Consider the following 26960-nt stretch of genomic DNA (forward strand, 5'->3'; position numbering starts at 1 on the left):
TGGAAACCACCACGTCTGCCTCCTGGAGGAAGTACATTTGTGTCCTCTCACCTTAAATATCAGTTGAACACTTACAATCATGAGTTGGTTTTGTGACATCAAATCACTAATTTGGAAGCCAATCTTGTTCAAAGATGGTACTTGCACAGGTGTTGTCTTGGTAATACTGAGAGTGCTTCTGAAGACATCTTGTGTCCAGTAGTGGAACTACAAAGTATTGTGATTTCACACAACACGTTGGTTTTACAGTTTAAGCTCTTTTTTTCTTAACCTCGCTCGTCACAATGTTCTTATTTAATTGTGTGTTTTGTGCAACAACAAAAACAACATATTCACTCTATAGATAGTATAGTATTTCTTTATTTACTGGGAATGTTAACAAGTTTCCTGCCTCTCAGCACAATCATTCTGAGTTCACAGTGAACTTATTACAGAATCATACAAAAACAAGTAAGCACAGAGGCGTAAGGCATTTGTTTTTTGGGAAACACATCATGCATGTTGCAAGAACATGCTGTGCACTTGTCAGACGTGTGCATAGCATGTTCAGGCTTAGCTTTCGACTGTGAACATTTGCTGATATCTGAAATCACAACTGTCTCATTTATAAAGAGGTTTCAATATAAACAGACAAGCTGTTTTTAGCTAAAGACAATCTCTGCGTCTAATCTCTGTTTCTTTATTCTTTATTACCCTTTCAAAAAGTAGCAGTGTATAGAATGCAATGAATTTGAAAAATTGTCTGAACCAACACGGCTCGGTTGTTGTTATGAGGCAACGAGTAGTACAAAATAAGAAATCGGGTGTTGTAAATCAATTAATAAATAAAAAAGCTTTAGGCTACACAGCACAAGCGAACCAATAAGGTAATTGCAGTGCAGCCCTTTTAAAAAGATTATTTATTATTTATATTTACAGGAACACTTAGTAACCAGAGTTACTAAAGGTCCTTTACTGAAATCCACACTCACAACGTGGGCACAAGAAATTCTTCTCCTTCTGTCGATTATAATGGTTTACGCCAACAGCATGGGGAGACAACAATCATGGGAAATTTGTAAACAGGAATATAGGCCATTTATTATCCATGTGAAACCCAAGGAGGAGTAAAGTCGACAATTGATCAACCTCGACTCACGCACATGAACTGATTGTATCCAAACAGAAACTCTGTCAGAGATATTCTCGGTGTAGTCTTTTCTCCTGGTAGGAATCTAATTGGTCCCACAGCTAGTTGGAAATACACATGTAAGATGCAATACGTGAGCCTGCACCTGCTGTCTCACCATGTTACTAAGAAAGGGTGGACTGATATTCACACCCTTAATTGTTACAGTATCACTGCAGTATGAAGGAGGTACCTGGTTTTCAAATGCACTGACTTTCTCTAAACATCCTCTAATAACAAAACTGACAACCTCATAGCCGGGCTACAGATCAGTGGAACTGAGCAATGTGTAGCTACCAATTAAAAAACAGGCTACAGTAATAGTTCAATGATAGAAAAGACATGTTATGCATAAGGTACATCTCTGAAATGATATGATCTTTTTTAACCACGTACATTTCTTTTTTGAAACATTTGAGTCCTTCATCTTGTATTCCAATCAGAAGAATCACATGCAGAACATTTAATAAATGATATCTTAGCTGACTATTTTAAGGATAATTACATCTACTGTCACATGTTCAACACAACAAACTTTAACTCTATTGGCACATACAGAGATTATTACTTTTCAATAAGAAGACATTACACGGGGAATGATAAAGGCTGCATTTTTTGCTCTTTGCTTCTTCCCGCTATCGTTTTATGGCACAGGAATGTTTCATCCATTCAAAAAGCAGATTAGGTAAAAGGTTGCATCCTAATGTAGGAGTCCATTCGGCAGTAAAAGATAAAAACATTTTCAGCCAAAGACAGAAGCCCTTGTATACGGATGCTCCCGGTCCGTCAGTGGCTCAAAGCGTAACGCTACAGGCACTCAGACAGCGTTTCATGCTTGTCGGTCGGCAAGGACATTTCTGACTGCGGCTCCGTGAGGAAACTGGCACTCAGCTGGAGTTTGAGCCGCTCCACCTCGTAGTTATGCAGGTACTCTTGAATCAAGTAGCGCTCTCGCTTAAATCGAGCCTTCACGCCTGTAGGGACGTCGGGGATCATCCACGCCACGAGGAACTTCACCACGAACACGACATGCTGCAGCGGGAGAACAATCACACGGTCAAGAAAAAGAAAAAAAACTTCACGTTGAGCATTTACTCTCTGAGCAGCAAGAGGGAAGCAGTCGTCTCACCTCCATGATGATGATGAAGGCCATTTTGGCAGCCAGGATGTGCCAGAACTGCATGGTGTGAGTGTACTGCTTCTGGTGGCCCGGAGGGTAACGGTAGTCACGGTATCTGAATAAAACAACTTCCTAATGTCAGTAATGCTCCATCAGTGTCCACGCAAGACATGATCATTATTCAGCAACTCATTTTAACACTTCTATCCACTCAGGGGCAGCACAACAAGCTGCAAAGAAAACACAGACATAATAAACCTATACAGTTAATATATGAATATGAATGATTATTGCAGCTTTACAACTACGACAAAAAAACCCCGTTAAAATAAGCTGAATCCAGAGGCAATACCTGCAGGTGGTGGTGGAGTTACCAAACCAGTCGTCTCGTTCCTCGGGCATGTTGCGCTCGGGTATGTGAGAGATGTTGTACACTGACAGGCTGTTGTTAACGTAGCCCCGCATGCTTTTATGTTCATCGTAGGAATACAGGAAGACCATGCGGGGGATCATGTCGGAGGTGAACGCCATTATGAAAGCCTGAGACGGGAGAGAGCCAAACAGTTGCTGCAAATAAATGTTACCCTGACAGCCTGTTCAATGTTTATCATACATGAAAATAGAGTAGACGAGTAACCCGTTCCCTACACTACACAAACAGCACAACACTCACGTTAGTAACAACGGACAAAATGGCCACTGCGTTGAGGATTTCCTGCCACGCGCCGATGTTTCGGGCCTTGGACGCCACTGGCCTCTTGTACTGGGTGGTGAACTTCCAGGCATCCACGCGGATCTCCAGGATGTTGTTGAACAGGGCCAGGAGCGGAGCCAGGGGGAAAGAGGCTACGAACAATGTGATGAAACCAAACTGGACCACTGAAAAGAGGAGAGAGCAGACGGAGAGAGAGAGAGAGAGAGAGAGAGAGGGAGAGATAGTGGGACAACAATAAATGCAACACGGGGACAAAAGACAAGACGGCGTCTTTAACTCGTACAACTGCGCTCCACATATGATGTGTGTTTTGTAAACAATTGGGGTCTCTCACCCATCTCCAGGTACTCATAAAACAATCCCAGCTGGGTGAAGTTCAGCAGGGCGTGGTCCTGCTCCCAGCGGCTGTAACGGTTCTCCGGGTGGTGCCGTCCCTTCCTGCTACTCCACCAGTTGCGTATCAAGCTGTGGAGAAGCAGAGACTGACGTTGAACTGCTGAGATCTGACGTCGAGATTCATGCCTTGTGTGACGTTCAGAGGTTTCAAATAAACGTTCAACTGGGTTTTCTTCATTTTCAAAAGTGTTACATTTTATTGAGGTTAAATCTACTTAATGATAACTTGCGCACAAAACAAATTTCTTAAAAAAATAATAAATAAGATGCTCTAGAAATTCACAGAATGCTAATTGCACTGAAACCCATAATAGAAACGATTCTCTTGTCATGCTGGATTGAGCTGTGAAGGGAGCAGATGGGAGACGGTGGACTCACGGCAGCAGAGCTTCCTGGATGTTCCCCCAGAGTTGTTTCCCCGACATAACAATCACCAGCTGTGTGGTCAGCTCAATCAGACAGCCTCCAGGGTCGCACTAAGACAACACAACGTTTGCAGCTCACATAACATACTTTCATGTGATTGGCAGCATGGAAATTATGTGAATGTGGAAAAATGTTGAACCTTCTCTCTTCTGTTTGCTTAGAAGAAATACCTTAATCACCAATAATTATTATATAAAGAGCAAGAAAAACCACCTCCTCATTCCTCAGTTTGCTCCACGGGCCGAACATGTACGTGTAGTCGCCAGGAGAACCAACAAATTTCCCCTTGAAGAAGGCCACGTAGAAGCACGATGAGTAGTAGTTGACGAACTGGAAGAGGAACATCTTCATGGTCAGCCTGTTCTCATACTCAAGGTGGGTCTTTGGGATTTCTGCAGGAATGTTTAACATCGTCAAAGGCAAAATCTATTGTCATTTGTGCCTTTCGTTGATAAAACTCCTGTTGATTCTCTTTACCCATATCGGTGATCCAAATGGCCACCCGCTCATAGAAGAAGTTGAGGATCATGATGATGACAAAGTTGATGCAGGAGGCGGTGACAGACGTGGCCAGCTGCGGAGTGATGAATTTTCCCACCAACTGGATCTTCCTCATGGGGTCTTTGATGATACTTGCGAAGGCAGCATACACAGCCAGCCTGTATGCTATGACTCCAATGATACAGGCCACTATCAAAGAAATCTGTGGGAGCACGCGTGTAAAACAAGGTGACTACGATAGGAAACAGGGCTCACTGCGTATTGCCGTAAGAAGCACGCGTGCATGCACACATAGATATTCACTCACCCAGAATATTACAGTGGCCGTGGAGAGGCAGAAGCGAGCACACTTGCTGGTGACAGGCAGATATGGCTCCATTTCCTGAAACATTGTTATCATTTATTTTTTCAAACATATAGCTATGGAGAGTGCATTGTATTTGTTTACAGATCTTTTTGTTTGTTTGCATGTTTGGCAGCACCTGAGAGATCTTGTTGAGTCTCTTGCTGGTGCATTGTATCTCAAACTCGGGCCGGATTTGAAGCTGCTGCTGCTCCTCCTCGAAGTCCACCAGGTCCCACTCGTACTCCAGCCGGGCCTGGCGCCGCTTCCAGAACTCCAAAAACAGAGTCACTGCCAGGTAGATTTGAAGAAAGGAAGCAAATCAATCTCATATCAGTACAGCAAAACGGGCAGATCTTTCAGTACCTGACTAATGCAACACTGACTGGAAACAGAAAATGTCTGTTCTGAGTTTTAGGGAAGTCATGTGTTTCAGCTGCAACACCTCTGGGCTCGCTGCTCAGGAGCCCGGTGTATTTATGCCACCGGAGCCCGGTGTATTTAGACTGCTGGATTCATTCTCTGACTTTTTTGTACATAACAACAACATATTTGTGCATGCATTTAGTTGTGGGCTAAAGCACTAGATTGAGGCGGTGAAAAGGTTTTAATTGTGAAAATCTCTTATTGGAGGGAGATAAATTATTGGAGGGACAAATTAAGAGCACCTTTGACTGACACTTACCCCAAATCCCCATGAATATGGCAAAGAATATCGTTCCCTCGTTGTCAAACAGATGCGATTGCTGGAAGAGAGATTATGGAGAAATAAGTGGCTCAGAGATGTACAACAAACAGGATACAATTAAGTCTCACACAGTTATGTGGGGAAATCGTAGATCGCAATATGGGGTTCAGTGTCCAATGAACATATAGAGTGTAATGTTTCACCCAGGAGGAGAGACATGTAGAGTTGAGCTTCCAGAAAGGACACTTCTTATCGCAAAGTGGACACATCACAATACTTCCTCCAATGTTGGCGTCACATATTTCTTTGCTAAAAGAAGCAAACAGAGAGTCAAACAAATTGAAAATACACAGTGGACCGTTATGAACATCTAGCACCATTTCATTGCATTGTAAAAGTTGTACCTATCGGTCTTTAAGGCGCAACAGTATGATTTAGCCAAAAGTATGTGGATTCCTCAGCATACTTTTGGTTTGAGGCTGCTTTTCCAAGTTGATGCTAGCTGCTTTAGTTCCAATACATCTTTATGCAACAGCATAAGATCATTATTCAAAGGTATACTTCTTCCAAAAAATGAAAAAATCAACAAAAAAAAATTATGTTGATTATTCACCATGTGTTGCATCACATTCTTAAGGACTCCCACTCGCCCAAATAGGGATGAGAGAATAAAAAGTCTAACCTTCTTAACCAACACATGCGTCTCTACAAAAACCTCACGATCGAGTGAGTGAACAACTGGATAAATGAGAATTCAAATGGACCTACGGGAGTATTTGGGTGTTCATGTTCTGACTCTCTCCGGTGGTACAAACCTTGACACATTGTTGTCGTAACTCAGAAGTCCGTAGGCGAAACATATAACGCCCATGACGGCCGCAAAGAAGAGCATCTCAGTGTAGAAGCCCAACCAGGCGAAGTAGATCCCAATCTTCTCCCCGTAGTACTTCCTACGACCGGAAACGGAAACAGTTTCACTAAACACGCTTCAGGTGCATTCATTCTTCATTCAAAGGGCGACAGCATTGACATTGTGCCGGTTTACCGGATGAGGTTGAGCGGCTGCTCTTTGTAAAAGATGAGGAAGCGAGCCCAGTGCTGGTACAAGTTGAAGCGCTCACTCTCGCACTCGGCGTTTCGTGCCCTCTTCCAGTATCGACACTGAAATGAAAAGAAACGGTGCGACGTGGGTTTCGTTGAGCAAAAGATCTTCAGAAATGAAAAGTGTTGTGCGAAAAGAGTGAGCGTGTGTCTTATTTTCCATTATTTACTTTACTCTTTATCTTGACGTTAACATTTTTTTTTGAATAGTTTCATCCCATTTTCCCATAATGCTCCCATTATACTTGCATGCGTCCCATTGTGAATACGGCACGTTGAGGCTTAACCTAGTTTAATGTAGTAGCTGGCCACAGTTTTCAGGTGGAAGCTCTAAGGGAGATGACCGTCGATGTGTTTGATCTCTACACGTTTGTGTCCCGTCTTCCTTGTGTCTTACGTCATGTAGTGGAAAGGCTGCGGTATACGTCCCATTGCTGAGCAGTCGCTTGATCCCCGTCTTGTCTCTCTCTTTCAGACCCTCTTTGTAGTACGGGCATCGAGCTAGGATGTAGTACACCTAACAGCAAAGACGGGATTCACAAAGGGATTAACGTCTTTGGATTTGTATCAGCTCCTTAGCTGAATGCATGTAGAATGTTGCTTCATTATTTTGCTCTAAAACTGTGCAGTAAATGTTAAGATTAATCCCCACATGGCTGTGAGAGGGGACATTCGTACAAAAATCGTATTTACGGTGTAAAAAGAAATACTCACAATTCTGTTTCTTGTGGACGGTGGGAAGAAAGTGTCCTTGTCGTTGATGAGGAAGAAGTCGGTCTTGGTCTTGTCGAAGGGGTAGGTGAAGTAGTCGGGTTCAGGGCGCATAACGTGCTCTGGCAAGCGGAAAGGATGTGAGAGACACTCCAGTGGGACGTCCTGACCGTGGGGGACGTCACTGGTTTTGAAGGGGACTTTGATCTTTAAGACGTCAGCGTAGGTGGCCAGTACCTTCCACGGAGCATGAATCTTTAAGAAATATGTCTTTTGGTCTTTAGAGTCCTGATGAAAAGAGATGTAGAAGAGTGGAAAACATAATTATTTTTTAATACATGATTTCCTTTAAGTGATCTGATAGACGGCAATATGATGTGAGCAATTCCCTTTAAGACTTTTCCAGGAACACGTGGTGCGCCTAATCAAACTGTCCACCAGATGGCGCAGCTGCCCTGTGGAGGAACCTCTTACCGATTTGTCCTCAGTCTCCAGCTCCAGTCCGTCTTTCTCAAGGTTAGCCTCAAACGCCCTCCTCCTCTCCTGTGGACATGCACACACACACCAAAGTCATGACACACACTCTTATTGTCTTTCAGTCTTCTCCCTTCATACACACACATTTCCTGCAAAACATGTCCTGCAAAACATGTGCTGTTATGGAGATACTGTCGTAACTTCCACGTCGATGCAGCGTTTAATCTAGTAAGTGGACACTGGGGGAGGCAAACTCTTAAATATTGACTTGCATTAAATGTATTTGTAATGGTAAAAACACACATGAAATAAGAAGTACAGCAATTAATACAATACAATACTGTTGTATGCCATACAGTATTTCTAGTAATTGTTACGTAACAACTTGTTTTTACAAATTACAAATTTACAAATACGGATAATTCTATTTACCTAAATTTACCTAATTTTGATACATATTGAAAATAACAGGTGTGGTAACATCTTATTTTTCACAAACTAATGTTGTGTGTGTGTGCAGCATATGCAACTGTGCGTTGTGACGACATGAACCTCTTCTTACGGGAAGTGATACAAACATCATCACAAATATCCCAACAAGTCCCTGCGCATGAGCTCTGTTGGTGCTAAGTGGACGTGGACAGATGTGAATCACTGATGTGGTGCCGGTCGGTACTCTGATCGGTGGGTCACAGTCAAAGTCATCCACCAGCAGACGAGCTGAGCGCCGAGTCGTCTTGTGGGCAGAAACACTTATTCCTGTTGTGCATTTATAGATTGCGTAACGCTGAAAGCTCCACGGTGAGTCACAGGCCACGCTGTAAAAACGCTCGCCGGTCGGCTGATGACCTCTGGTTACTTTCCTGTTAAACTGACCTGTTTCTTCTCTCCATCTTTGTCGTCCACGTAGGACAACACAAAGTCTACCCTCCGAACTCCGTCCCTGAAGAACACCGTGTCTGTGTTTTGTTGTAGCTTTTTAGTCTGTAGGAAAACAAACAAACAAGAACGTGACGTTCAGCTTTCCCACAGAGGAGGAAGCGAAAGCGAACAGACCAGCAATAAAATCAGAGTCTTGAAGACGCACGTGAAGGGTTCAGACTTTAACGTTGAATAGATATACTGAGTTATAAATAGAGAAGCACATTGTGTCCCACACACACTGTACATGTAATTATATTATCATAGGCTACCAACTCGAGGGAGTAGCCGTATTGAAAAAGTATTTAAAGGGAATAGTTTTGTCGGGGAAAAAGCCAGAGGAAGAAAAAACACATGAAACAGTAGATTTTGGACTCAGCACATCGCAGTCTGTCATTATCCAAGAGACGTTGATGGTGGAGGAGAAACATGCTTCTTTGTCAACTTCCATATTTCACACAGTATTTTATATTTTTTAACAGTAATTTAAAAATAAGATTAAGTGATGTACGGTATGTGATGTGCTGTAATCAGTATCTGCATTATAGAGTTTGTGGAAAACAATTCCATTTCAAACCTTCCACACACACAGTCTACCTATGTTTAGTTGTTGTACAGCTTTACCTTGGTTTAGGGTTTGTGTTACCCTGTTTGCAGTAGTATATTTAATAGTTTAGCTTAATATCTTTAATCTGGTAACCACGGTGGGCTCAGTGGTTTTCTTGACCCCACCCAGCGTGTTTATCAGAAGTCCACATGCACCATCCGGCCAACGGGGGCGTGAACGCGGCTCATAATGGTGTTATTCCACAAGCTTTGACCCAAGGACAACATTGGAAATAGAAGTGTTTGATAGATTTATCTAATCGTGCTCTAGATCCTAGAGTCAAACACCACAGAAAGATGTATGAATTATGTTATGAATTAATAAACCCTCTGCTTGTTTTCACTCTGAAAACACAACAGACGGCCTCCTGTTTGAGCAGCAGTTTATTTCTGTCGTGCCAAGAAGGAATGAGAGAAACATTTAGGGACGCGGAGGTCTTGTGACTGAGCAATTGAGCAACATTGAAATCAACTGTTTTTTTTTAAAACAGAAAGAAAACTCAGATGGATATATAACAAAAGCAACCTTCACCCCTATAACTGTAGCTGATATGCCCATGGTTGGTGGTTGACACAAGTTGTCAGGCAACCAGTGCAGAAACAAGAAGTCAGAGTAGCCAAACAATAATCCAGCCAGTTTCCTCACAAAAGTATTTTTTTCACATTTTTGTATTACGACGAACATATTGACTCATTTTTAGGTGTTGCCATGCTTATTTGTCAATATTCAGCTAAAGCCAATCTTTATTATTAAGTACAGTATCAAGTGTGGTATCAATCTCAAGTCTTTTTAAGAAAACAAATATGGAAATTTCATGTCAAGCGTCTTTCTTCCCAGTTGTGAGTCCGTTTAAACGCCCAAAGAATACGGTTGAACTTACCTCTGTATGTCCAGGCAGTGTTGTACTTTCAGATAATGAATTAACACTATTTCCCCCATTTTCATCTGCAAAAGAAAGATATACTTTTTAGATTCATAGCTAACAAACATAGTTAATTAGTAGTCTAAAGGTTACAGAAATGAGCTTGCGACCAGAAGATTATTTATTAAGTTTCTCTCCAGCAGAGAAAACGATTGCTGGCAGTTATGTTTAAGTTAGTGGTTGTATAACATGTTATAATGACACTTTATTCTTACTAAAGATTGGACAGGCTCTTTCCAAACGTGTCTAAAGAACGTAGGCGATGGTTCAGATGTTCTTTTTGTTTGTGTATCTTTGCTTTTAGTGTGAAAGTGGGTTAATGGGTCACGTCGATGAAGCATTACACTCGTACTTAAGAACTACAAGTCATAATGTTTTTTCTTTGACATACAGATATTGGACTCATCTGTGTCATCTTCCTGCTGGTGTGCGCCACACCCAAACAAAGAACGAAAATTTCTCCAAAAAGTAATATCATTGTTCGAATTTCATCGTATCCTGATACAGGCTCTGTTTATGTCCCTGCAGGATTCCACGAAGGTTCACTCAACACCAAACTCTCCCTTTAAGAGACACGAGCCAGCCAATGACCAGTATGGCATCTCAGACCTCCTCAATTCAACGGGAACCAAATTAAAAGCTACAGTCTATCGGCAACGTCAGCAGAGGAGCTGAAAGAGAGATGAGAAGCACAAAGGCTGATGCACACACACACACACACACACACACACACACACACACATTTCTGCAGTGTGTCTCTCTCGCTCCCTCCAGGCTGGCAGGGGAAATGTGCTCGTGTAGCACTGCTCTGCCGGCTCCCCGATTGTTCGTGGATGGTGGGAACACGGCACTTCCTGTGGGGGAGGCTGGAACCAGCATGAAGACATCCGAGAGGGGGAGGGGCCCCAGGATGCCATTGCTGCTGTGCCAGGATTCTTGCCTCCCCTCAAATGAAACTCACTCTGCACACAAAGGAACCTTCTGTGGTCAGACACGACAAATTGACAGACAGCTGTGTGAGCCAATGAGATTGGGTGTGTTGGTCGCTCCATGTGGAGGCTCCGCGATAAGGCTGCAGAGTCATAGGAAGGAAGGAAAAAATGACACCCACATCCCCGGGGAGTACGAAGGGCAAATGACAGAGCGTGACATCTTCCAAAGGGCTGGTGGGAACGGCTCCCCGACCGTTCAGCCAATATTTTGATAAATCTTAGGACCTTTTTTTTTCTTCTTTTTCGCGTTTTTGACTTTTTTGGTCTCACTCCAACGGTGCACAGGCAGTTACCAGAGGCTGCACTGATGAAGCACAGGCAAGGGGCCAGTAGTGTGTTAACTACTCCCACAGAGAGACAAATAAATGGAGAACGGGGTCATACAGAGTAGGCTGCCCTTTGTAGGACTGAGCAACAGCGTAACTGTACACTGAAATCACACACCTGCATTCGTAGATTCTTACATTGCAATTGTGGCTTTTGAGGGCACAAATGAACTAAGTTACAACTCATATTTAAAGGACTGACTCACGCACTGTTCACACTTTCCATACAACCCAGTTAGCCTTTAGTTGGTTTATGTTTACAGTAGCAGAGATATTATTCTTTAAACACGCCCAACAGCAGAATATCAATTTGGTGAAAAATATGTCTTTTATGAAAGCCACACACTAATGCCAAAAAAGATATCTCTTTCTTTTTTTATTTTAATTTGGTGTCTTATAAGTCTTTCATCATTATATGTGGATTCTAACTCAAACAATCTTGTTCATTTGATAGAGTGTTTTTTTTTACTTTTGTAAAGATGGGGGACAAGTGAGTGGTTCTAGTAGGAATTGTATGGATGTATGATGAATTATTGATGAATTATTGTATCTCCTTTTTAATCCGGTGTAAGTCAAGCTTTACTCTCAGGTCGGGCCTTAAATAAGTCACTGGGCCTAAAGTATTTCGAAATTGCTCGTATCAATATATTGGTTTTCAGAAGCATGTGCTGATCGTGCAGAGAGTAAAGGGGTTTCCCAGCCAAATCATGGCCAAATGAAAATTCCCTACAAACTGATGAAGTCTGGCCGTACGTGTGACCGGCAGGAGAGAGTGAAACCCAAAGGGAACCTGCATCTCCAGACGTGAACTGACATACAGGATCTAGTATTTGTCTGACGACCATGAGACGATATGTCAGACACCAAACACGCGAGCGCAACTCATAAAGCATATTAGTCTAAACAAAAAACATAAACGTACAATAAACGTACAACACTTAGTGGTCTCAAAGCACAAGTTAATAAAATAGTTTACTGAAGAACTCTAGGATGCTGCTGGGATCCCTGATCTTTACTATTTTTTTTATAATTCTACTCCGATGTATTACGTATAAATTATACTTTTATAATTAACGTTCATCTTGGTATATTGAATACAAAGTCGTGGGCTGATGAAGCACTGACAGGGTATTAGGCCATGCTGTTCCCTAATGTGAATGGATGGGGTCCAGCTTACATCCAGGACATGGTCAAACCCGACATCCCGACCCGCACTCTCCGCTCTGCATCTGCAAAACTACTCGTCCCTCCCTCACTGAGAGCAAAACACTCGACTAGATCACGACTCTTTGCTGTCCTTGCTCCGAAATGGTGGAACGAGCTCTCTGAAGACACCAGGACCGCAGAGAGCCTTCACATCTACCGCCGCAAACTAAAGACACACCTCTTCAGACTCTACCTCCACTAAAAGACTAACAAATTGTAGCACTTAAATTCTACTTATAACGGCACTTATTTATAGCAAATTCTAAATTGGCTTATTAGAGGAAATTTCACTTTCATGTTTCTTGCTCTTCTGCGTTTGTATCCCTATGGTTGAAATGCACTTATTGTAAGTCGCTTTGGATCTTCCAAGTTGTCACATGTACGACTGACAGTACGAGTGGGCCATGTGGATGCTCTTTATTCTGATATATAAATATAATGCTCTCCATAAATATATGTATACATACATGTATATGGGACACAGCTATGGACACAGGACACCAGCTAGCAGGAGCAAGGCTCCACAGATACAGTCAGAAGCTGAGATGGAGGCTTGAAGAGCTCACAGATGTCTGAGTATGATCAGGTGAAGCGGCACAAAATGAACAAAACAGAACAGATAGCTCCATTGATGAGGAAGGTTTGGCATGCTGAGCAGAACTAGCAGCGGTGATGATGAGCGGACAGACAGACAGGCGTCACATACAGCCTCTGATCTGCCCGTACCTGAGTGCAGGTTCGTCCTGAATATGGTGAACACTGCAGGCCCATCTTTAAAGAAATAGACACAGGTTAGTGTTGCATTGGAGGTGGGGAGAGGTGAATGTGCATTCTTGCAAAGAACTGAGAGGGTTTTATTTCACTGCAGTTCCATCAAAGAGCCTCACAGACAAGGCCCAGGGTTTACTTACTCTAAGCACTGCAGAGAATTAAAAAACGTAACGCTCCGGAGAACAGTTCGTATCTTGTGGGTATAAAACAGGGGATTCCATCTGAGGCACAGCGTCTGAACAGAAAACTATGAAAATGAAAATGAAAACGACGCTATATGTTTTCCTACTATAACTCTAGCGGACTGCGCGGGTGTCTCCTCTCTGAGAAAAAAGCCCCATTACCAGCTCTCGGGAAGCCTCCCACGAGGGCTGAGCCAAGCTAACTGCGTACTGCTTTCAAACAGATACACGTCAGACCGTTGTTTTCTCACTAACCGCAACTCTGCGTTGCGACGACATGAACCTCTTCTTAAGGGAAGTGATACAAACATCATTACAAATATCCCAACAAGTCTCTGCGCATGAGTTCTGTTGGTGCTAAGTGGACGTGGACAGATGTGAATCACTGATGTGGGTCACAGTCAAAGTCATCCACCAGCAGACGAGCTGAGCGCCTGTCCTCTTCTGGGCAGAACCACGTATTCCTGTTGTTGATTGTGTCTTGGTGATAAGTAAGTAGGAAAATGGGCATATGAAGTATGAAGTGAGTAGGAGGGAGAGCAAAATATTACATTTAATTCCCAAACGTTTGGGTGATGGAGACCTGATAGTCTAAAGGCGGGTTGTGTACCACGATACAGAGGAACCGCAACATCCTGAGCTCAAAACAGGGCTGTGTGCTATGACAAGACGTCCTCTCTATCTCTCTCCCTCCTCATATCCTGTCGAGTCGGCTAACAAGCAAAAGAAAGATCCATAAACTCCTCCAGCCAAATGTGGATGTTGTTGGTGGATTTGGGGTTAGAGTTAGAGTTAGTTAGGGTCAGACAATGCACACTAACGGCTCACATATACCCTATGAATATGACAGTAAGGAGTGGAAAATATTGACAAACTGACAAACTGTCCTGTTTTCTATTTCAGTGTGGTGTGTTTGAGCGTGTCTTTGTGTTTGCATCTAACATGGAAAACACAAATTTCCTTTGCTGTCCGCAGGATATTAATGTCCCCACGAAGGACTTCCTTACAATCCGCTTACTGCAACAGCAGCCGAACTCTAACAGGAGAAGTCATGCGCACTGTGAAGGAGATAATGAATTGTCTACTTAAGAAAACAGCTCCTTCATACATTTATTTTGTGAAGGCACCTTTGTGGAACAAAAGGCAAAGGAGTACTTGTCAACACAGACAAGTACTCCTTTAATATATATATATATATGCTTGAATAACTTGCGCCGTTTGAACAGATTGTTTTTTAAATGGTTATGATGATGTATAATTATAATACATATATACAAGCATAATTTTATTATATATATAATTATGCTTGTTTGTGTCATAAAAGTTACTTTTATTTATAAATTTTACTAAACAAATATAGTTTCCACACCTGCAGCTGTTCTGCTCATAAAGCATATATGCTTTAATGGCCCACAGGAGTGTTTCACATTTATGTACCTAAGGCCAAGTAAATGGGTCAAGGCATTGGGGGGGAGGAGGAGGAGGGGCAATCCAAAAGAAAACAAAGCTTGAAAAAGATCATTGTAACTTAACACAAAAAAAGCCGAGATAATTCTTCTGTAGATCTTCTGGAAATCCTTCTCTTATTTAATATTGTGCGTCCATCAATGGGGGTAATGCAATTACGAGGCCTGTTTCCATGGCAACGCTTTGGCTCTGTTTCAACTCTGACTGGACAATTACTTAATTTGCTTTGGCTACAGAGACCAGAGTGAGATCACCTCATGACCACCTTCCAGTATGAGCAATAACTAATGGGAGCACTTTGTTAGGAATAATGTAACTGAAGTGTATAACTGTTACTAATCAATGATAAAAACAACTAGCAGCCCGCTACAAAAAAAGCTTTGAGTCCATAGAGGGTTAACTGAAACAGAATGACACCAAGTAGGCCTAACATGTACATAATGTGTTCATCATCCAGTGGTGTTGAGTATATACAACCGTTATCAGCCAGTGTTTGGACAGCTGTGGAGAGGCAATGCTCTCCTAACACGCGTGTATATATGGAGCTGAGGACAGAACCGTTCTTCTGTCACGCGGGTCTGAAGGTCTGTCATGATAAGAGGCAGAACAAAGCCTTTGTAGAGCGAGAGGAGTCTATTAACGCCCTGCTAACCCTGGTACACAGGCACGTGTCTTCATTAACCACTGGCTGATTAACACAGTAGCTCTTATATTCAACTCAACACAAGGTGATTTAATGTGAATGTTACGGGATAAATTCCTCTCCCTTGGTGCTCTTTTGTGATGCAGCGTAATAAATGCTATTGATCCAGCTGTTAGGTAGACAGTCATTCAAGGGAGATACAGGATACCTTTTCAGTTGTGAATGAACATTTTCAAGAGATGTTTTTTGGGCCTTTGTTAAAGTAACCAGCGGACTCAAAGCTGCAAAACATGTAAGGAGCTTGACTTAACATTCTTTATTCCCCTAAGAAGATCACAACCAATATAGTCTGATTCATTTCATAGCAGTGCTGTTACTACATCGTAAGGCTTCAATTGCTCATAAGATAATATGTATATATAGTATAATGCACATTTAATAATGCTTAAAAGGCGTTATGGACGTATTCTATTACACATTTCTAAAAGAGTAACTTCTGATATGGTACTTTTACCGGACTTCAACAGACACGTGTGCTTCAGTTAGTGACAATTTGAATATCAGGTTTAACAAAAGTTTACTGCTGCAGTTTAAATATGAAGTTCAAAATGTCAATGAGAGGATACAAAAAGTTCAAAGTACAATGGTCCCTGAGAGAAGAGACATGGATGATATATACGAGGATTAGGGACATTAAACGAAGGCGTTCCCCACATTCTCTCAAAGACACTACTTCATTACTGTTCATAAGGATTATTTATTTGTGCATGGTTGATTATAATGTTTGTCACATTATGTCCAATTATCTTATGTATCAGTATTTAACCAAAATTGGCCTTTTCTGTTTAAAACGATGAAATTACCTCTTCGTTTAACTCTAGATGAGTGACATTTCAGACAGTAGGAAGCACACAACCACTGTTCACTAACACAGAATTACCCAGCAGTCTGTTTTGCTCCTGGCTTGTTATGGGATGGCTGTTAACTCGATGTCAAACATATAACACATCAGGTACAATAAACTCTTCTGTGTGCAGATATATATCAATGAGCTCATCATTCTGCTGTGCAGATCTGACAGTACTGACTGACACAACTCTAATTAATCATTTCCTTCCTACAGTCTCCATCTTCTGGTTTATGCATGATGTGATTCACAGCCTGAGTGCTGAGAAGTGCTGAGGTGCCAAAATCACACCAAATAAATAACATTCCTCTAAAAATGAATTCAATCGAGTTGTGGCAAAAAGAAGTATGCGAAGAAAAATAAGGATACGTAATTAAGGCCCACACAGATGCTAAACTGGCATTAGGGTGTGTGTGTGGGGGGGGGGGGGGGGGGGGTATATTCGTCAAGGTGTCATTCCATTTGTATTTATTTAGGATGAGGATCATCCCACCCAAAGAAAATGTTAGGATATGGATTGTTCACTATGACACGACATATACAGTAGTGTTTCTTTGCCAGAGTAGCATGTCGCTCCATTGCAATCAGTAAAAGTGAGGCCGCCTTTGGGCCAGAATGAAACATGTGACTTAAAATGCCCCCCCCCCCCCACCTCCGGTGACTATTGAAGAATAACAATGAGTGCGTCTTCATCGAATTACCTCCAGTCTGTGGATCCGCCACGCCGTGCAGCTCGATCAGAGTTTCCTCCTGCGCCTCTCCCGTTATTCGTCTCATAGCGGCCGGCGGTGTTATTCTCAAAGGCTTCACCTCCTCGCAGGAGCGGGGGGAGGCGGGGGGAGGATGAGCGGCGATGACGACATCGGCGGGATCACACGCGGGACTCGATCAGTGCGATTCACGTCGTCGGACGGAATGCGCGTCGCATGTGTACATCACGGAGGGGTCCTGGAGGAAGGGTTCATACCCTGCTGGGCTCCCTGGCGCTACCCGACGACAGCGGGCACGCATAAAGGGGAGGGTCACGGCTTGTTTTCCGTCGGCAAAATGGCATTTGTGTGCGTGCGCGTGTGTCTGAGAGAGAGGGGGGGGGGGGGGGGGGGGGTGAGTAGATATTGTTTAAACCTATTTAGCGTGATTAGAAAGGAGAGCGCGTGGTAGAGACGGCAAACAGCAGTAGAGGAGCAGGTCACCTGAGATATTTAAATTTAAAAAAAAAGGAAAACTCCAACACGAGGACACTGACGGTGCAAGAGGACATCTTGTGGCTATTTCCAATACTGCACGCGTCTACTTGATATTGTTAAATTACCTGACGTTTAACAGGAAAGTAAACTATGGTTTCATCATTTTCACGAATGCAAATCGGTACCACATGAGAGATACATGTTTTAAGTATTTTCTAAAAATTTGCTCAGTCAGCTGCTGTTTACTTTTTTCCTCCTCCAGTATTTACCAATCAGTTAATAAAACAGTCATTGAATGAAAAATACCGCAAGTTAAATCGCCAAAGCAAAATTAATAATTTATTACCCTTTATGATGACGTCGTGACATACGTACCTGCAGACATTTTCATAACCTGGCAACTTAAATGTTCAGTGTTTTATAGGCCTAAGTGATAAAGAACATATGATGTATCAACCAATAAAAACGGTATAAACTAGTAACCCTAAAACCTTAAGTTGAGCAAAATATATTAAGTAAACAGTCTCCCCATCTAAGTGGTCCCTTAGTATTTATTTATTACAACTGACTAGGCACTCACACCATGCAGCTTATTTTGAATTATTCATATACGGCTTGCTCGTGTTCTCCAGCCGGCGGCCAATCAGGGTACTTTCTTGTTGTCTTGAAAACTGCTAACAGTTATGTTTTTTGTAATTAGACCAAATGCTTGGGAACAACTGGTTTACACAATGTGTAAAAGATACAAATTGTATATGAAACTATGTCAGTGTACAATTTAAATCTGAAATGTGTAGTGGAGTAGGCCTACAGGAAAGAAGTATAGCATTACATGGAAGCAATGAGGTCAAATTCATCAAAACAGTGTGCGCTTAAGACCCCACATGCAGGGTACGTCAAGTAGCACAAATGTTCACTAACGTAAAATCACAGACTAAGTTGACATATTAGACTGGATATTGTGTAAAATGGTTATAGATGCCTACAGAGGCCCATAGTAATGTCGTTGTTTCAGGACATCACCGTGGCCATCTTTCTGTATTTTGTGACGTTGAGAGAGAGACTTTATATTATGACAAATATAACTGTCTGTAATAGACTTAATCGCAAAAGTCTAGAAATAATCTGCTTATAGATACTGTATCAATGTATGTATTATGGATCCCTCTGGGTCTGAAATGAATAAATATATATATTGGGCATTGCTCTATGTATATACATATATAAACTACAATGGTTGATCAACCCTAACCTATTCCTAAATATACAGCCAAATGTTGATATAAAGTGTATACAGATTAAAATTATTTAAGGCACTGAAAATATTGAGTTATATATATATATTTTATTTTAGTTTAGCTTCAAAATGCATATGTCGTCCACAAGGGGGAGATCGTGTACAACTTTAACAACCGCTGCTTTGTTGCAGCTGAGTGCTCGAGGTCTCCCTTGTTTATTTTTCATATTAAATTCACGTGTCGAACCATGAACATAAAAAGATTCCTACTCACAGAATCATATGATAATGTTGTCAAATAATTATGAATCAATAAAACAGCTGCCATGTGTCCATTGTGATCCGAATGGTTGTCATGTTGTTTCATCATCTATATATTTGGCTGCCTTGCTCCAATCATTTATCCGGTTTATTGTTAGAAACATTATCAATAGCCTGATATTACATACCATTTCCGTTTGGGACGTCTAAATGAATACAACACATTGATTGGCATCGGCTTAAATGGCACCAGTGTAATGTCTACCCTATGTGTTTAATGGGTTATTGGTAATGGTACCAGTAGTACCAAATCGTGCTGTTTTTGCAGGTTTCGCAGTCGGCTCTTTTGTTCCGAGAGCAGATTCAGCCGTGCGTGTGAGCGTGTGAGTGTGTGTGTGTGCGTCAGAGAGAGAGAGAGAGAGAGAGAGAGAGAGAGAGAGAGAGAGAGAGAGAGAGAGAGAGGGGGAGGCTGTCTTTGGGATACAGCACACTGAGTGAGCAGGAGGAGAGCGAGCGGGATGCTGACAAATTCCTGATAGATGGCTAAAATGGCGAAAGTGTGTTCGACCCCGGCGAACCTCCAGACTGTCTAGCCCCTGCTGGCTGGGACATGTCGTAGCGGAAGCTGGATATAGCTCTGTGGGTTTTTGGGGGGTTGTTGTTGTTGTTGTTGTTTTTTTTGGCCCTCTCTCGTCTTCCTCACCTGCACCTTGTCTTTTGCAAGTGCTGGAATATTTCCGATAAGTGTTGACATGGCATCCACCGGGCGCCGCCGCCTTGTTCCGTGCTTTTGGGGAATCCTGGTGAACGCTTTGATCGGTAAGTGGCGTTTAATCTGGTTGCAGGAGAGGATGGGGGGGGGGGGGGGGGTCGCGCTGCGGGGTGTGATCGCGTCCCGGAGGACAACTGCTGCAGGACGCGATAGTCCGCTGCTGACCAGTAACCCTGATCTCGTCTGTCAGGGTTTTCGGCTGGTAATGCCAGTGCGCACTGAGGACTTGTGCACCGGAGTGCGCTGCGGAACGTGTACCTGCGGGTTACTGAGTTAACACTCAAAGTTAAATTAGTTGTGCACGCTGCAGAACTTGAGATGTCAAGGTGCCTTTTGAGCGCCCTAATGGTGCACGGTAGCCACGTGCAACGTAGTTGGTAGAGCTTTTAACTTATCGTATCCGAAGAACGTTATTCATTTTATATTGAAAGGTGTTCAATTGGTGCATTGAGTAAGCAACGTTTTTGTGATGACTGCAAACTTTGCAGAAAGTGCTTCGTTTTCCGCTAGTTGTCTTTTAACCAGGTTTCCCAACATGTGATCCCAATAAAAAATGTTATGGCTGCAGATCTAGAGCCACTTTCAGTGTTATTGTTAATCACATGGTCTCAATGTCGCAAAGGCAGCACCCCATTAAGCACTTGTAAGCACCATTACACATGCTTTAATGGAACAGAAGTTTAATGCATATTGCCTTTCGAGTGGCAATTCCATTTCCCCTTAATTAAAAAGTAATCTAAATTGGCTACTACTTATCTCTTCATCACAACTTTAAAAAGTAAAGAGTTTTTTTGCTTCTTCATTTCAGGGGACCTTTAAAGTGATGATGTATTTGATTGGTGAGTCCTTTAAACACACCGCCCTGTGGCCGGTGGAGTTGACAGTGGTTATTTCTCTGAGGGTAGATTAAACGACTGTGGTTATTGCCTGCTGGGGAGAATATTTGAACAGATTAAATGTCAAGGCCGTCCCTGTCCTCCATTTCAAATTCTCTTTTTTTGCCCCTTTGTTCGCTATGATAGACAGCTTCTCTCTCTTTGCGAGGCCCCTTAATTTAAAGGCAGGGAAGACCATTGCATACAAAGCATACCGCACAGGGACCCGCAATGGCCTCAACTAAAAATCATAAAGGCTAGTAAAGTGTTTCATAATATCTTCAACCAGAGAACTGGGAACAAAAACTTCAGTTCTTTAATGGATGCGGTTCCCATCTAACCAGACCATTAATGTAATGAAGCTCTTTTTGAGTCTGCCTCAGAGATTAGATTTAGTTAGGATGAAGGCACTTTTCATGACATTTTAAGCAAGATTGATGAGAAGTAATACGGAAAATATCCAGTGGTTCTCCTATGGCACAAAGAGCTGAAACCTCATGCAGTCATTCAAAAGAACTCCTAATGTGAAAATATGGGTGAATCAAAGCGCAAAGGTATGCTTTGAGAAGGCAGCAGACACAAGCATCAATGACGTTTTATGTTAAGAAATTATTTAAAAACCAATGAATTATAATCCAAAACCACCAGTACGTGTTTGGTTTATTCATATTCAGAAATATACTACTAATGAATACTGAGAGGAGAGATTGTAATGTAATCGGGGAACAGCTGCTCTATGTATGTCATATCTATATATATGTCAACACATCCGCTATTTCTCACATTCTCGTGATGCATTTTACTCCCTTTATGCCATACAGTGTGTTGTATAGTGAGTAAAGGTACAGTTATATGTCATTGCTGTTTAACTTATTATAACAGGTAACTAACCAACCTGAAACTACACACTCATGAGTATTAAGGAAGCAGTCTCACTGGTATTGATTAATACTTTATCAAAGAGATCATTTAGCAGACGCTTTCATCCAAAGCGACTTACATTACACTTGGTTTTTACATTTTGATAATGAAGTCAATGCTGTATGCATGATCTATACACTCCTGTTTCATATATGTCCATATACTAATCTGATACTGATAAAATAGAGGAATATTCTATGGGGGGCGGGCATGATTTTGGTGATATCTATGTATCTTTCTGTACTTACCACTTGTGAAATCTAGTTGGCATGCATCCATGCAGAGGAAGTACAGCCTCCGTTTCCAATCTACAGTTCAGTGAGATTAATGGAGGATGAATTGACAACACTTGTCGAGTGTGGAATACATTTTTTCCCATTCAAATTGAAACAAACCCAACATGGTCCAATTTGCAGCAATCCGTCATAGCAAATTAGATTGGTTATTTAGTGATATGCTGAAGTCATTGTTATGGTGAATATTGTGAGCTGTAACAGATGGACTTTGAGAGAGAAATGGGAGAAAGCAAGTTATTTAGCAATGCAAGCTACATGTGTAGCAATGTACTATTCATATATGCCGTGTACCATTAATAAGATGAGTATACTAAATATAATACATTAACGGCACCATGCAAGAAGCCTACGATGCGTCTCAAGCTCTCTCAGCTCCACCAGAGGTTCTTGTGTGTGTGCTAACTTAGTCTGTTCGTCAGTAGCTGGTTCAGCAGTAAAACTTTGTGCCAGACAGTCACACTTATCTGTCAATATTAAGCCAGAGCATGAGCCACGCTTAGCCAACACTTGTCTCCGGTTTCACCCAGTAATCCAACATGCTGGTGTCTCTTAAGTGTCCTCCTTTCCTCTGCATTATGTGTGTGTGTCTTGTCTCCTTGTCAGGCGTGGACTTTCATGGCGAACATGTGTCTCTGTAGATGTGCTGTGTTCTTGCCGCCAGTTTCCACTGCGGTTCTCTGCTCTCTGCTCACCCTCTGGGTGCTTGGCATTCACTTTTACATTGTGTGAGCTAATGGAAGAAGCTGATTAGCCTAATTGAAGTATAGCGGAAGTACATACAACATCAATAAGGGTGTCTAATCAACTCCAAATCAATGCCGTTGTAACACATTGAACACTCAACTATTATCCTTCTGTTAGCTGCAAGGCGTGAAAACATTGACTGATGCCATTTGACAGCTTTGAAAGCTGTAAATACAAAGCCTCCAATATATCTGTCAATCTGATCTGATGGGAACCACTCGCATGTGTGTTACCTCCTCAAATTTGTCCAGAAGCATTTTGCTCAGTGCATAATGCATTATTATCGGTACTTCGATCAGAACACAAAGTGTGACTGACTGGATGTGTGGCGGCTCTTTGTATGGTGTTTTCTTCTCTGCTGGATGCTTCTCATGTGAAAACATGTCTTTGTTGGGCCAAAAGAGCTGGAGCTCATGTGGCCGGCATCAGGTTCTGGCAGTGGGATCACTTAGCCTGCCAGCTAAGGGTTAAATATTTCTCCACCGCTAGCCCCTGGTTTTTCACAAGTGGTAGCACTGATGTCTCCCTGGTCCCATGGCCATTTACTCTCGGTGTGCGTTGGTCCTGTGAAGAGAGAAGGGAAAGAAGAGAGGAAGAGGAAACGTGTCCTTGCTTCATGCTCTGTACGTGGTCTTCATGGAGGAGTGTGTCAATGTCTCTGCACCTAATGGGAGGTACTTCTCGGCTGGAATTTGAGGGATGAAGCCGGAGGTTCTCTGTTTTGACCCCTGCGCTTTGCCCCCCCCCGCCCCTCTACCGCCCTGCCTGGCCCCCACTCCCGCCAGATTCCAATGCCTGGGGCCGAGACTGTTAGTGCTTAGTCCATCAGCAGGTGAAACATGACACCGAGAGAGCCCGCTCAGCTCCTCTTTTATAGTACCGAGTCAGGTCAGGCTGTTTACATCCTTTATTTATTGTTCTCCTGCTCCTCCCCCTTTTACCTCAGAAACGGCAAAAAAACAACAAAAAAACAAGGTCCCCTCACGCCAGTAGAACTTTGGAGGCATCGCTGCAACTGCATTCAGTCTCGTGTTATTTCGTGTTGAGTAGTGAAAAAGAACACCGCTAGGGCAACGTGTAGAAGGCCATGCACGTGTGTGTGTGTGTGTGTGTTTATAACACAATGCAATGGGACCGTGGGCCAGAGGCAGCTCAGTAGAGCCTTTTTATTGGTGAGATGTAAGGACTTGCAATCCGCTAACGGTGAGATGACACAAGTATTGTCAGGCGGGTGATGGAAGGCAGGACTCAAATGCAGAGGATTCAAAAAAAGAGGTTTATTTAATAATTAACGAAAGTACTTCTTGGGCAAACGGTCCTTCAAGAAGGGGAGGGGAAATATAACAAACTCAAAATCACTCCGTCCGGAGGAAATAACCCGGTCTACAAAAACTAAGATCAAACAACAGGCAACAATAATCTTAACTTAATCTTGGCGTGATCGTGGCGAGAATGGCTTTGGCGAAGTCGATGGGAACGAAAACACTTCGGCACAAGACGAGGGAAGACGCTGACTAATAAACACATGAGGATAATGAGAAACAGGTGGACACAATCAGGGATCCGGGTAATTGGACAGGTGATACGAGAGGAAGGGCAAGCGATCTGAAACGAGAGGAGGGAACAGACTTTCAACATAAGACAGGAAATGACAAGACCAACACACCGGTGTTACAGTACCCCCCCCCTAAGGGCCGACACCTGACGGCCCAGGCGGGTCAGGGCAAGCCCTCATCAGGTCCGCTATGAGGGAACGATCCATTATGAACCGGGACGGGACCCATTGCCGTGCCTCCGGCCCGTACCCTTCCCAGTCCACCAGGTACTGCTTGCCGCGACCCCGATTGCGCACCGCCAGCAGCTCCTTGACCTCGTAGACGGGACCCCCGTCTACCATGACCGGGGAGGGGGGAGGCGGGGTAGGTGGAACCATGGGACTCTCCTTGGCTGGCTTGACCTGGCCGACATGAAAGGTCGGATGGACGCGGAGAGACCGGGGCAGGTGAAGGCGGACTGCTGCAGGACCAACCACTTTGTCGAGCGGGAATGGACCCGCGAAGCGTGGTGCCAATTTCCCTGAGATTCCCTTGAGCCGGAGGTTCTTGGTTGAGAGCCACACTCTCTGGCCTGGCTGGTACTTTGGGGCCGGGCGTCTTTTCCGGTCTGCTGCCCTCTTGACCCGGTCCCCCTGTCGGATAAGGAGCTGTCGTGCGGCGGCCCAGATCCTCCGACAGCGACGAATCATGGCGCGGGCGGACGGCACCGACACCTCCGGTTCCAGGTCCGGAAAGACCGGGGGGTCGTACCCATGGGCACACTTGAAAGGCGTGAACCCGGTGGCTGAGGAAGGCAGGGTGTTATGGGCGTATTCAGCCCAGATCAGGTGCTGGCTCCATGTCGAGGGTTTCTGGGACACCAGACATCGGAGAGAGGTCTCTAGCTGCTGGTTCACCCGTTCAGCTTGTCCATTGGCCTCCGGGTGATAGCCTGACGTGAGACTGGATGTAGCCCCAATCAGTTGGCAAAACGCCTTCCAGAACCGTGACACGAACTGGGGCCCCCGATCTGAAACAATATCTTTTGGAAAGCCGTGGATTCTGAAGACCTGGTTCAGCATTATTTCTGCAGTCTCTTTGGCTGAGGGTAATCCTGGCAAGGCTATGAAATGTGCCATCTTGGAGAAACGATCCACCACTGTGAGGATTGTGGTGTTACCTTGAGAGACCGGGAGCCCCGTGACGAAATCCATGGAGATGTCGGACCACGGTCTGGACGGGATGGACAGCGGCTGTAGAAGTCCCATGCGCAACCCGGAAGACGACTTATTCCTGGCGCAGACCGGGCAAGCCCCGACGTACTCCTGAACGTCCTTCCCCATGGACCGCCACCAGAATCTCCGTGAGATGGCAAACACAGTTCGTCGAACCCCCGGATGGCAGGAAAGCAGCGAGGTGTGAGCCCAGTGGATCACCTGTGGGCGCAGCTCAACTGGGACAAACAATCGGTTCTCGGGGCACCCACTAGGTGGCGGACTCACACCGTTGGCTTGCTTGACCTCCTTTTCTATCTGCCAAACCAATGCTCCAACCACACAAGACCGTGGAAGGATCGGCTCTGGTTCTTTGGCAGCAGGCTCGGGATCGTAAAGACGAGACAGAGCGTCGGGCTTGACGTTCTGAGACCCCGGCCTGTAAGAGAGGGAGAAAGAAAAACGGTTAAAGAACAGTCCCCACCTTGCCTGGCGTGAATTCATCCTCTTGGCCCCTCGGATATACTCAAGATTCCGGTGGTCTGTCCAGACTATAAAGGGATGATCAGCGCCCTCGAGCCAGTGCCTCCATTCCTCCAAGGCCAGCTTGACCGCCAATAACTCCCGGTTGCCCACGTCGTAATTCCGCTCGGCTTTGGACAAGCGGCGTGACATGAAGGCACATGGATGAATCTTCCCATCCTGCTCAGACCGCTGGGACAGGACCGCTCCGACCCCCTCGTTTGAGGCGTCCACCTCTACAACGAACTGACGTCGGGAGTCCGGCATTATGAGGATGGGAGCCGTGGTGAATCGGGTCTTGAGGTGCTGAAAGGCTGCCTCCGCCCCCGGGGTCCAGTGGAAGCGCTCCTTTGTAGAGGTGAGTGCATGCAGTGGGGCCGCTATTGCGCTGAAACCTCTGATGAATCGCCTATAGAAGTTAGAAAATCCGAGGAATTGCTGGACCTTCTTGCGGCTATCAGGTGTAGGCCACTTGGCCACAGCGCTTACTTTAGCTGGATCCATCTGCACCCTTCCAGGGGCTACGATAAAGCCCAGGAAGGAGATGGTGTCAGCGTGAAACTCACTCTTTTCACCCTTAACATACAACTTATTGTCTATTAATCGTTGGAGAACCTGGGTTACATGACGCTTGTGAGTCTCTAAGTCGGGTGAGTAAATAAGAATGTCGTCCAAATAAACATAAACGAAGTGATCTAGGAACTCTCGGAGAACATCATTAATCATGGTCTGAAAAACTGCCGGCGCGTTGGTGAGTCCGAAAGGCATGACCAGATATTCATAATGACCGCTAGGAGTGTTAAACC

The 26960-nt window shown here is 43.8% G+C and overlaps 2 protein-coding genes across 3 annotated transcripts in view; one reads left to right on the plus strand and one right to left on the minus strand.

The window, feature by feature from the left end:
- Window positions 1–342: 342 nt before the first annotated feature.
- ano5b (anoctamin 5b) lies at window positions 343–17784 on the minus strand. Of its 2 annotated transcripts, XM_040201341.2 has the most exons (21): window positions 17292–17763; window positions 13347–13391; window positions 10055–10119; window positions 8523–8630; window positions 7644–7712; window positions 7173–7457; window positions 6856–6975; window positions 6403–6518; window positions 6173–6307; window positions 5561–5666; window positions 5355–5415; window positions 4809–4960; window positions 4634–4708; window positions 4303–4528; window positions 4039–4217; window positions 3778–3875; window positions 3338–3468; window positions 2962–3167; window positions 2641–2828; window positions 2298–2403; window positions 343–2200 (listed from the first exon to the last, which is right to left on the minus strand). In XM_040201341.2, exons 1-21 carry the CDS (start codon window positions 17365–17367, stop codon window positions 1976–1978), a joined length of 2772 nt encoding a protein of 923 aa, XP_040057275.2. In that variant the 5' UTR covers window positions 17368–17763; the 3' UTR covers window positions 343–1975. The 2 variants fall into 2 exon arrangements, with proteins under 2 accessions (XP_040057275.2, XP_040057283.2); XM_040201349.2 differs by lacking the exon at window positions 13347–13391 and having other exon boundaries at window positions 17292–17784.
- A 1862-nt stretch (window positions 17785–19646) lies between these two features.
- igdcc3 (immunoglobulin superfamily, DCC subclass, member 3) overlaps window positions 19647–26960 on the plus strand; it is a 55176-nt gene continuing 47862 nt past the window's right edge. Inside the window, exon 1 of the mRNA XM_040163996.2 lies at window positions 19647–20094. Coding sequence (XP_040019930.2) covers window positions 20028–20094 — 67 coding nt within the window. The 5' untranslated portion in view covers window positions 19647–20027. The remainder of the gene's footprint in view (window positions 20095–26960) is intronic.

The sequence above is a fragment of the Gasterosteus aculeatus genome, chromosome 12, assembly GCF_964276395.1.
Source record: "Gasterosteus aculeatus chromosome 12, fGasAcu3.hap1.1, whole genome shotgun sequence".
NCBI classification, from domain to species: Eukaryota; Metazoa; Chordata; class Actinopteri; order Perciformes; family Gasterosteidae; genus Gasterosteus; species Gasterosteus aculeatus.